At 39.7% G+C, this 12,976-nt stretch overlaps 1 protein-coding gene across 6 annotated transcripts in view; it reads right to left on the reverse strand.

Moving 5' to 3' along the window:
• Positions 1-12,976, reverse strand: part of LOC121876999 (protein tramtrack, alpha isoform-like) — a 125,732-nt gene that overhangs the window by 54,581 nt on the left and 58,175 nt on the right. Inside the window, exons 5-6 of one of the 6 annotated variants that reach the window (XM_042382631.1) lie at positions 10,249-10,745; positions 9,976-10,097 (exon numbers count right to left, since the gene is read on the reverse strand). The exons of the other annotated variants lie outside the window; for them this stretch is intronic. Coding sequence (XP_042238565.1) covers positions 10,082-10,097; positions 10,249-10,745 — 513 coding nt within the window. The 3' untranslated portion in view covers positions 9,976-10,081. Of the gene's footprint in view, positions 1-9,975; positions 10,098-10,248; positions 10,746-12,976 lie in introns of those variants that run through there. 6 annotated transcript variants of the gene reach the window in all.

The following is a 12,976-nucleotide window of genomic DNA, read 5'->3' on the forward strand; positions in this document are numbered from 1 at the left end:
CAGAGGTAATATTTTTGTCCACATAAAACTAACATTTATTATTATATCCATTAATTAACCTGACTGATATACCTATTTTGCCTTACTGCCAACGACTTTGACAGCCGTCATTATGACTGTCAATGACGAGCAACCCCAAGAACCTGAGTCAAAATGCTTACGTTATTTGCCAATTAATCTACTAAAATGAAAAGAATCTAGTACAATTATTTTCCCCTTTAATTCACTTGTTATATAAGCAAGTCGCTTCAAAAATTTATATTTACACTCAGTACAGTACAGTAGCTAAAAAAAAGTATCTGATAGGGTGAGTCTGATGACTTCAGAAATTATACATACAACTTGTGATGTCTCGGGAGGGAAGGTATGCGTGTCTTCACCCACAGCCATTTAGTATACAACACTGGGTGAGTTGGCATATAGGAATAAAATAGCCAGTTAAGTGATTTCTAACACATAGTACAGGGGGTCCCCGACTTACAAATGCCCTTCGATACGAACGGGGTTAAACTTGAAATTTACAGTATTTTATTTACCCGATGACTAATTTTTTACTTTCATTTACTGTATTTTGTCATTCTATTCTTCTTTTGTCTTAAATTAAGTGATTTTAGATGCATATAAAGACTTAGGCTATGATATAGTGGGGTTTTAAACATTGTTCTGTAAGTACGGTATCAACATAGCATGTGTTTCGACTTATGTACAAATCCAACTTAACAACGTCCTCAGGAGTGGAACCCCTTCGTAACCCAGGGACCCCCTGTATAAGGAGACAACACACATATCCCAATACCTATCATCCGTGGCGTCAAACTGTTTCACTCAGAGTATGCAGATACTTTTTTTTTTTAGCTACTGTACAGGTATGAGTAAAATTCAGACGGTAAATATAATGTTCCTGAAAATAACTAATGGAAATGAAAATTTGGCTAAAACCCATTGACAATACTCAAAGCCTGAACCCCAATGAGGCTAATGACACCAATCACATTGACTCATTCCCATACTGATGTCATTTACCCTGGCTTGCACTACGGTAGTTCCCATACTGCTGTCATTTACCCTGGCTCGCACTACCGCAGTCACCTCCTTCCATTGGGTTGGTATGCAACTTCTCTCGTAAGTTAGACTAGAACAGCCAATATAACCCTGCCACCACTCACGAATTGCCCTTGTCTTAACAGCCATCCCCTGCCATCATAAGGAATGCCACTCATTACAGCATTACAGTATAGTATACATAAACTAAAATAATAAATTTCTCGGATGCTCATGAGTACAGTACTAAATTCTATCGAGCATGGATGCAATTCGTTAATTCTCGAATTCATCCAAGTTTTATGTCATACCGTCCTATTACAATCTTTAAATTATTTATTGCTCAAACCAATTTATTTGCCAAGTGGAAGAAGCCCTCTTCCATATACCCTCTCACTCAACTGGTGGCAGATGTAGAAAAACTCAGCAAGTACTAAGCCTTCACTTCCCAGTGTAGGCAAAATTAAAAACACAAGTTATGTTTGTTAAACAAAAAAAAAGAAGCCTGGCACATACCCAACAATTTTAGTTAGGGAATCAATGATGCCATTTATCAAGGTCACTCTTACCTTGGTTCTTCAAAATTAACAGGCACACTATCATTCTAGTATAAACCACTGGTTCAGTTAAATAAATTACTGTGAGGAATCCAGAAAGAAAAAATGATGGCAGGACATGGTAAAATGATAATATCTGTACATTACTGTGTCCCTCTACTTTCGTTGCAGAGGTATAAAAATAAAATTTATACTATTAAGTGTGATGGTACAGTGGTAACACACATATCTCTCACCAATTTGTCAAGGGTTCAAGCCTCTGCCTGGACACACGTGAGGAGGGTGTTATCTAGTGTGACCCTACCAAACATCACAGGTTTCCTGGTCTCCAGTTTCCTCCCGTACTAACACTGGACAGACCATCTGCCTGCACAGCTATAAGTTGATAAGTGGTGAATATTATACAGTAATTAATAAAAAGGCATCGTAAATATAAAAAATAGAGGAATAACCATCATGTTATTTTGAAATGGAGCCTCTAGCCTGGTGGATCTCATAATACAGGATGCTAACTCGGGATCAAGTTTCCCCATTGTCCCCCATAATATTAATCCGGGTCAATTTCTTAATTATAAATGTACCCTTCACCCTTTCCTCCCCACCACAACTATCATCACCAAATGAGTGAGATCAAGGGCAACAGTTGCCTTCAACAGGTAAGTCACACCATTGTGTCCCTCCAATCAGCATATTTAGCTCCAATAAAGAATGTAGTTTGCCAGCTTTGAATTCAAAACAATCAGCCATTTTTAGATTCCGTTTCAGTTAACTAATTAACAAATCCAGAAGAGGAGGAAAATAACTGACAGTATCCAACAATAGCATAAGAGCATTATAATTATGCTTGAGAAAAAGTCCTACCTCATGCATCAAACCTTTGTAACTTAAAACAATTATTCATCACATGTCATCCTGTCTAAAGACATGTAACAGAAGACACTTTTCATTTTATTTATTCAAATATCACATTTCTTACTTTTGGTTTTCATCTGTAAAATTTTGTGTACATACTTCCATTATCAATTACAATAAAAAATAAATAAAAAATATAAAAAACAGTAACATGTTTGAGCATAGAAACCTCATTCCCACTATTCTTCAACACCCACTGATATTATGTATATTATACAATACAATACATACACTGTACTAGGTTGCCACTACAGTACTAACCTCCTTAGTGTAGACTTGGTGTTGTCGCCGCATCCTGCCATATTCACCACACATTAGAACAATTTCAGATATTAAATTCAATTCAACTAGTTATGAACCATTGTCTAATTGGGAATCATAGTCAACTTAAGTACAGTGGTCCTTTTCAAGAATCACTTGACTTAGTGTTTTATGGTGGGCTGAAACACCTGTAACCAGGTAAGGTATTATAGCAAGTCTCTATGTATTTATATTTTAGGTCAATTTATTTTCCTTTATTGACACTTAATGATTGGTGTACACAACCTAAAAAATATACCAGTGTTTTTCAGGGTTTAATTGCATCCTTTTGTGTTTTAATTAATTAATTGGATAATGTTTTATTTAATGTGACTTAGTACCAATTTTAGGCAATGATGATGAAATTTTTTATCACGTCAGCCTGACTTATGTGGCCAAGTTGAGTCTTCATAATGAGTAAAGTGGTTTCCGTCTGAATATGAATCTATTATCTTTTTTATTTTTGAGATTAATAAAGGCATTAAACTAATATTCCAGGTGCCCAGGTTTTTTGAGGCTCGTAATTATGTCTCCTAATTTGTGAAGTTAGCATATGCGACTCATTTAAACAACCACAAAGATAAGGTATTTAGCACTAAAAAATTCAGTGGTCATAACAGAAAGTAAAAACCTTTTTTAACTCATAGTTTGTGATTATATATATATATATATATATATATATATATATATATATATATATATATATATATATATATATATATATATATATATATATATATATATATATATATATATATATATATATATATATATATACACAGTCAACCCTCGCTTTACGCGGTCCCACATTCCGCGTTTCCACGTTACCCTGCCGAAACCAGGATGCTCACATTCCGTGGTGCGTGTACCCCTTTACGCGGAGAGCGGCTGGTGAGCCGCGACATTTTTGGATCGAAACCTCCCGCCATCCGCCATGTTGTGTAAGCGGCGTGAGCAGGGTGCGCACAAGGTCGCCCAGTCATCAAAACATTACCGAGTTCTTCACCCGCCACCCACCACAGCCGGCCCAAGTCAGTGATAGTGATAATTATAGTGAGGATATGGACTTATATGGACTTTGAGGGGTTTGACAAAGAGGCCCTGCAAGCCTCTGTGGTGGATAGTGATACAATTGATACAAGTGATACAGGTGAGGGCCAATAATCTGCCCTCTGCCTCGGAACCAACCCCCCATCCCCGTGTGCCCAGCCATCTTTTCTACAAATGTAAGTGTTAAAAAACCTAAGATTATTGATATTTCTCTTAATTATTAATTGTGTGCATACCATCATAAAGTTAAGATAAAATTTTTACTACAACATAGTTGTGTGACGTCAAAAAGTGGAGTTTGGGGGTCGGTCCGGTCTCTATTTCAATTTATCCCATATGTCATGTTGTTCACTTTACGCGGTACCCTGTGGGTTGTATTAACCGCGTAAAGTGAGGGTTGACTGTATGCTGATAGCCACAAGGAAAGAAGAAAACACGAAGTTCCCAAGCACTTTCGTGTAATTCACATCTTCAGGGGTGAGTACAGACTAAGGAGAAGTACAAAACAAGGTGTATATATACAGAGGAGGGCGAGATCAGGTCCATAATGGTCAGGTATTAGGTAATGACCCTACGTGTTCTGAAGGTGTCTGACCGCCCCTTTGATGAGTTCCAAGAAATCATCCTAAAGAAACATTTTGAAATAAAGAAAATTGAAGTGGATGAAGCTTTCCGTATTGTAAGACAAAAAAAGCGTGTTTTTAATATGACCATACCGAGTTATTGGAAAAAGTTCATGTTGGATTACTGTTTTGATAACCTGAGACGTGAGCGTTCTGATCTTCAAGCTAAGATAGACCACAAATTGGCACTCCTTATTAGAAATAGTGATTGGACTAAGGATGCCAATCACAACTGTGTAGTGAATCTCTCCTCTAAACAACTAGACAATGATACCTTGTGTGCCCTCGGCTATGGTTTAAGTTTTGATGGTTCTAACAAGGGAGTCGACAGTGTTGACATAGCCAGAGCATTTTGCAATTTGGAGAAATTCAGTAATTTGACAAGTGAAGAAGTGAACATGTGTAAAGGTGTGGTGTATGCATCTATGTCTAAGCCTTGTATTCCAAACTGTCCAGAAAGATTCACCAAAGCAATCCAAGCCCTTAAGAAAAATAAGGATCTACATGTCACTAAAGCAGATAAAGCCAACACAGTAGTGATTTTAAACAAAGATGATTATATTTCTAAAATGAATGACCTTTTATGTGATACTACAACATATCCTAAACTCATAAATAATCCTCTCAACACAGTTAACACCCAGTTCAACAAGAAACTGAAGTCTCTATTGAGAGGCAAAGCTACTCTCATTAAACATCTTACTTCAATGTCCCCTCCACTGCCATACATGTACGGTGTAATCAAGACCCACAAGCCTAATAACCCAGCAAGACCCATCATTAGCTCAGTTGGGTCAATCTCTAATAAATTATCTAAATGGTCAGTTTCTTTACTAAATCCCCTAGTTGGCAACATTTCTAACTCTAATATCAAGAATAATATGGATTTGGTTGATAAACTAAAAAACTTACATATTAATTATGATTTTAAACTGGTCAGTTTTGATGTAATATCACTTTTTACAAAAGTCCCAGTTGATGATTTACTAAAGTTCCTCATAGATTCCCTGGATAATATATCATTGCCTGTCTCGAAAGACGACTTCATCGAACTCATCAAACTATACATTAAGGATTGTAAATTTGAATTCAATGGAGAATATTATGCTAAAAAATTTGGTATGGCAATGGGTAATCCACTCTCTCCCGTATTAAGCACCCTATATATGGAATTCTTTGAAAAAACTATTAAGTAGTATTTTACCACCCTCAGCAGTCTGGTTTAGATATGTAGATGATGTATTATGTCCATGGCCAAGTAATGAGGACCTAAAAGCTTTCCTGCCACAACTTAATAACTTAGCCCCCTCGATCAAATTCACTGTAGAATTAGAGCATGACTGTAAATTGCCATTCCTAGACTGTCTGATACACAGAACAGGTAACATCTTTAAGTTCAGTATTTATAGAAAACATACTAATGTGTGTTCATACATTCATTATTATCCTGCCCACCATAATAGAGTCACACAGTCAGTATTTTCATCAATGTTTTTACGTGCTTTGAGAATTTGCAGCCCGGAATTCATTCATGAGGAATATAAATATATCTATAATATTGGCTCAAACCTTAAATACCCTAGATCTTTCATAGACAAATGCCTGAACATTACTAAGAAATCCTTTTATAGAACTGATCCCAAGCCCACCCATGACCATAAGAATCTCTTAGTATTACCATTTCACAAAAATTTCTCTCAAATTCCTTTACAACTAAAAACCTGGAACGTCAATGTGGCATTTAAAAACTCCTGCACTGTAAAACAAATGTTAATCAAGAACTCCCCCAACAATGCAGGAGGCTGCATTTACAAGGTTCCTTGCAAGGAATGTAAGATGTTTTACTTAGGCCAGACAGGTAAAGATCTTGTAACTAGACTTAAACAACATAAATATAGTATTAGGACAGGCCAGGAATCCAATGCTGTGTTTGTTCATCTGAGGGATAATAAGCATTGCATTGACTGGGATAATGTCTCCTCAATATTACCTTGTAATTCAATTGACAGTAGGAACATTATAGAATCTAGTCTCATTAAACATAGGGAAGCAGTCAACATGAATTTGAGTAATGGCATGTACAAACTGGATAATTTTGTAATTAAGAAGATTTGTAACCAGGTGAGAAGGTTGGGTCACCTTACCCTCTGACCTGACTACCAACCGTTGTGGTGCTTTTTAAAGATTAGTAGGTTCATTACCTAATACCTGACCATTGTGGACCTGATCTCACCCTCCTCTGTATATATACACCTTGTTTTGTACTTCTCCTTAGTCTGTACTCACCCCTGAAGATGTGAATTACACGAAAGCGCTTGGGAACTTCGTGTTTTCTTCTTTCCTTGTGGTTATCAGCATATACCTGGATCACGCGCAACTTCAGTGATTTACCTGCATATATATATATATATATATATATATATATATATATATATATATATATATATATATATATATATATATATATATATATATATATATATATATATATATATATATATATATATACACTGTACTGTATACAGGTATATGCTATAACACAGATACAAAAAATTATTTTGTAAAGTTTTGTGTCATTGAAGATTTACAATTAATTTTTACTTTCACAGAGCAACTGTTCAATGGTACAGTATATGGAGATATGAGGGAAAGGAAAGAAAAAATATATATTACAGTACCATACAAATTTTATTATTTACATATAGTAACTATGTAGCAGCAGTGTCAGTGGAGTTGGTCGCTGCATCAGCTGATAATGAGGTATGTCATATGGAGGTGCTGGAGCATCAGTAGCACCCATTAACATTCTACTGGTGTTTAGCTTTTCCCAGTCATTTCGCAAATAGCCAACGTAAAATTATCACTGGGTTGGGGCGCCGCTGTCACCGCTCCCAACACTGGTGACCGTGACCAAGTGCATACGGGCGAGGTGATTCTTAAGGTGCCACGTCTGTGACCCACGCCAAGGGCACAGGTGACAAGCATACGGTTTCTCCCCCGTGTGTGATCTCATGTGGCGTGTCAGTTCTGCGGGTCTCATGAATGTCCTCCCGCACAGGCAGCAGGTGCGATCCCATCGAAGCCCTGCCAGCATTCCAATCCCTCCAGTCCATGCACTGGCCACCCCTCCACTTGGGCCACCCAGCTGAGAAAACACCTAGAGGGGGGAAACAGGAGAGGTGAGGTGTAACACAGGCTAGATATTGGGTGGTAACCAAGACTGTCCACCTGAAGGAGGAGGAAATTCTGGTCTGCCCATTGTGGTAGTAGTACGCGTGGAAGGAGTAAACTCTGCTCCACACATTGTGGTAGTGGCACTTGTGGGAGGAGGAAATTCTGCTCCATGCATTGTGGTACTCGTGGATTCACCGGTCGGAACCGGGACCTGCTGTGGGTGGCGCCGTGATATGTGACACTTGAGTTGCACAGCTTGGGCCGCACTATAGGGGCATAAAGAACATTTGAATGGCTTCTCCCCGGTGTGGACGCGCTGATGTCGTATCAGTTCAGCGGGCCTCCTGAAGGGCTTTCCACACATTTGACAGATGCGGTCCCATCGCCATACTGGCCCACTGCTCAATACTGGTCCTGCCCACACCTCACTCCCTACGACCCCCAGTACCTAGAATGAGATAAGGGCCGCGTCACAACACAGCAACCATGGAACATGGGGAGGAAGGTCACCACACGTAACAAGTAGAATGGATAACCTACAAGTAGCACGATCTCCACAAGTACAAGTAGCACGGAACACCACATGTACAAGCAACATGTAGAATTCCCTGGGAATGCGTTCACTGGCCATCCAGGGTTTGGTATGGGACTAGATGGCGACGTAAAAGGTGTGCCTTCAGATGGACAGCCTGAGTTCCACGATAACCACACAATGGACACTGATAGGGCCTCTCCCCAGTGTGGGTGCGGAGGTGGCGAGTGAGCTCAGCAGGACGTGCAAAAACTCTTTTACACACAGGACAAGTGCGATCCCACCTGATGGTTGGCAGAGCTGAATTGCCCTGGAAGTAGCGCACCCACAGCCCACCACCGCCCTCACACACCTACAGGGAGAAAACAAAGAGAACATGGGTGAGAAGAAATTTTCCTCACCCATTCCAGACAACTGTATCCTTAAATAACATTCCATCTCCCTCCAGTCACAAGCTCACGAACTAATACACAGTGCCACTTGAAGCTGCTCTGTATCATCAAGTTTCTATTTCCAACCACTCACTGTCACATCTATTATCCATTGGTTATTATGTTGAAGCGTTATGGACAGTATGACGCCGGGCAAGATGAGACTTGACGTGTGTAGCTTGTACTGCTCTATAGGGACAAAGGGGACATGCATACGGCCTCTCCCCAGTGTGGATTCGTAGATGTCGTTGAAGCTCTGAGCTCTTCGGGAAAACTTTGCCACATACAGCACACATCAGGGGACCACTGGCCCTGGAGGCTTGAGGGTTGGCTGCAACTAGGCCGTGTGACCAAACACCGCCTCCATGACCCACCTAGAAGAGAGAGAAGGCACATCACCACATCGCTGCAGCTGCTAATTGCATCTTGCCTTACAAATCAAATCACACTTTTCCCTTTTAGTCATACACTGACCAGTTGTGCTACTGTGCTAGTCTCATGACTCACAAAAAAAAACCTTAATAGCTTAGACAGTGAGGCGAGGTTTGTGTCACTGTGGTGGGGGGTCTGGATTATGCACTTTGTGTCTCCTATGTAAGTGACTCTTGACATGATGCTTTTGTGTGGCTCGATAATCACAGTGTGGACAGCTGTATGGCCTTTCACCCGTATGGGCCCGCAGATGGATGGCCAGTTGTGAGGGGGTTTCACAATGTTTGCCACAGAACCTGCAGCAGTTATCTGGTCGGTCTTCAAGTGGGACGTGGTCAGGGGGAGGTAGAAGGTGGGTTGGTGGCTCAGGTAAGTATGAGGAGACAGCAAGGGTGTCTCCTGATGATGCATGGGTCATATACAGGCGTGACATAGCATGTGCCACCAGACCCAAGGCCACGCCGCTTCTGTAGCCGCCCACGCCCTACAAGAGACAAAACAGACCACAGTCAGCATAGCCTCTCATCACAACTGTCATGTTCACCCCAGCCCTTGGCAAGCAGCCCTAAGCAGGCAGACACACTGCCGCCTCCACCACAATAGTCGCAGAGACAACGGGAGCAGAAACAATACCAAAGACATTGGAGCACAGACACTCCACTCTCAGGTTATGGTAACTTTATGGGGTGCTAACATTAGTTGGGACAAGGCTGGCCTCCAGAACTATTCCATGGACTAGATGCATGTGTCTACGCATATTGCCCTTTTGGGCTGCACTGTACGAGCACACCGTACAACGATACGGCTTTTCTCCAGTGTGTATCCTAATGTGTGTGGCAAGCTGTGAAGGTCGGCAAAAGGAATAGCCACAGTATTGGCACACATGGGGACGTAAATTGTTGTCAACACCCTCAGGCCGTTGTGTAGCAGAACCCTGTTGCCCTGGTGGTCCTGTCTTCACCCACACACTACCAACACGACTCCTCTCGCTGGTACCCTCTACCTCTGCGTATTGCGCCCACAAGCTGCTCAGTACGTGCGAGCCCTGCAAGGGGTAAATCTGAGTCAGCAGACCAACACTCCACCCAGATGCTACATAATAATCTTTAGGCAAATTAATGCCCACAATTAAGAATACAACCATCATAATTTTCTTCTCAATATTAAGAACAACACAAGAAGATCAATGTTCCTACATTTCCAAAACAGCAGCAAAAGCTTCACCATGAGTAGAGGCATGGCGTTTAAGATTCCCTTTCTTGGTGGATCTGTAGTCACACTGTGGGTGGGGACAAGTGAATGGCTTCTCTCCAGTGTGACTTCTCATGTGCAATACCAATGCTGAGGGATACATGAAGTCCTTGAAACACACACTACACACAGCATTGGTTGAGCTCCTTTTAATCCACTTAACAGGAGCAGCTGGCCCAGGATTTGGTGCATCGGGTCTTAATGACGTCCCAGTGAGAGTACTATACAACCCAGAACCTCCTTCACTAACAGAACTTTGTTTAATCCATCTAATAGAAGTAGCTTCCATAGGATTTGGTGCAATGGGTCCTGTAGGAGTCCCAGCGAGGACACTGTACATTCCTGAACCTCCTTCAGGATTCCCAGGGAGGGTAGAAAATCCTCCAGATAGTCTCGCTTGACTTACAGGGAGAGCTGACGTCCTTCCTGACCAGCCGCCATCCTGTAAGAGGCAAACATGCAAGACTCAGCAGGCAGGGAAGGAACAGTCTCTAAACTTCCAAACATAAATCACTTTTTTAAAGTATCCCACCCACTTTTCATCCACACAAGTAAAGATCGTCTTTATTTCCATCTTTATTTTAAACGACAACATTTGTACCTTAACTGCAATCACATTAATCTAAATATTTATCATTGCATTAACCCATTCATATCATATCATATATGCTAACTTTGAAGAGATCATTTCATCTCCCAAAGCTAAACCTCATCTTAACACATATACCGTACAATGGTAACACAAAGATATCGCTTGATAAAAACTCACAGGAAAAGGGAAACACTGGAGCACCTTATCTTTTGTCTTTATTTAAAACATCTTCAGTTGCCTCTAAAGATGTCTTCGATAGAGATGAAAGCTAAGGTGCTCCAATGTTCTCCACCACCCCACATAAAACGAAATCATAATTCAAACCCAAATTCACCACTTAACCTTACCTAATCTGGCTGGTGGTTTAGTCAAATCTTGGATTCATTCACGAAAACCTTTATTGAACAGCTGCAATACATCAGTTTATCAATGATTCTAGGGACTGGTCAGCAAATATAACGAGGGAAACAAACAAACATGAGACGCATACAAACACACTTTCACCATTTATTTCACACCTTCTTGATGTATTGTGTCACCAGTAGCACAGGAGGATCACTGCTGGTGGGTCACAAGAGACTCACAAGGTATAATGCTTGTAATAACATTTTCATGAACCACAGTAGTACAGTACTTGATACACTAACTTCTCAAAAATTTTCTTCAGGGGTACGTAATTTAACTACAATACTGTACAGGCAAATTATTGACTGCATACAAATATATCGTACAAATCAAATAAAATTTCCATCCCCACATCTAAGGGTTGGCCACCACAGTCCACTCCATTTTTAGGTCGTTTATATTTTGCATGTCTCTGGGGCCCCAGTTTTTAATTTCTTTCATCTAACCTAGTCCCTGCCTTCTCCTACCCTCAACTTTGCTGATTAATATATCTGCTATTATCTCCTCGTCCATAATTAAATGACCGAAGACTCTTATTTTCATATCCAGGTATATGCTGATAACCACAAGGAAAAAAACACGAAGTTCCCAAGGGCTTTCGTGTAATTCACATCTGACCTGACTACCGACCACTGTGGTGCTTTAGTGAAGATTATTAGGGTCATTACCTATATCTGACCATTGTGGACTTGATCTCACCCTCCTCTGTATATATACCCTGTTTTGTACTTCTCCTTAGTCTGTACTCACCCCTGAAGATGTGAATTACACAAAAGCGCTTGGGAACTTCGTGTTTTCTTTTTCCTTGTGGTTATCAGTATATATATATATATATATATATATATATATATATATATATATATATATATATATATATATATATATATATATATATATATATATATATATATATATATATAGATATATATATATATATATATATAGTTCATTTTTAGTCCATATAACACGCGGACTTTGAACATATAATCAACGACCTCACCAGCCAGGACTCGAACCCTCGACCCATGCATTAGGTCGAGGGTTCGAGTCCTGGCTGGTGAGGTCTTTGATTATGTGTGTATATATATATATATATATATATATATATATATATATATATATATATATATATATATATATATATATATATATATATATATATATATATATATATATATATATGAGAGAGAGAGAGAGACTATAGGTGGGGTAAAGTGGTGCATTTTTAAATAATCTATGAGAAAAATGAGAAGACAAGTGTTCCCTCTTCTCAGACACGAAACACCTGCACAAAATAACAACCACTGTCTACTTCGCCACTAACTGCTAACCAGCACATAAATTTCATCATAAGACAAAAGACTAATTAATGTAGTGAAGAAGATACGTATAGTGATAAAGTTGTGTTGCGTTATGTGATGGATATTGTATTTTCTCTCTTGAAAAGTACATTAAGAACCTGCATTGAAAGAGCAGTTTAATACTTAGCAACTTAATACAAGGGCACACATTAGGCCGAGTTAAAATACATAATACTTTATTTGTTATACTGTTAACCAGGAAAGGAATGGTGTGAATGTGAAATCCGTATGTGACGTTTGACATTCCCCCGCATGACTGAGTTGTAATGACAGCTGGGATATGGGCACGTGAATGGTCTTTCTTCTACATGATTC

This window comes from Homarus americanus, unplaced genomic scaffold (genome assembly GCF_018991925.1).
Source record: "Homarus americanus isolate GMGI-L3 unplaced genomic scaffold, GMGI_Hamer_2.0 scaffold33468, whole genome shotgun sequence".
Lineage (NCBI taxonomy): Eukaryota > Metazoa > Arthropoda > Malacostraca > Decapoda > Nephropidae > Homarus > Homarus americanus.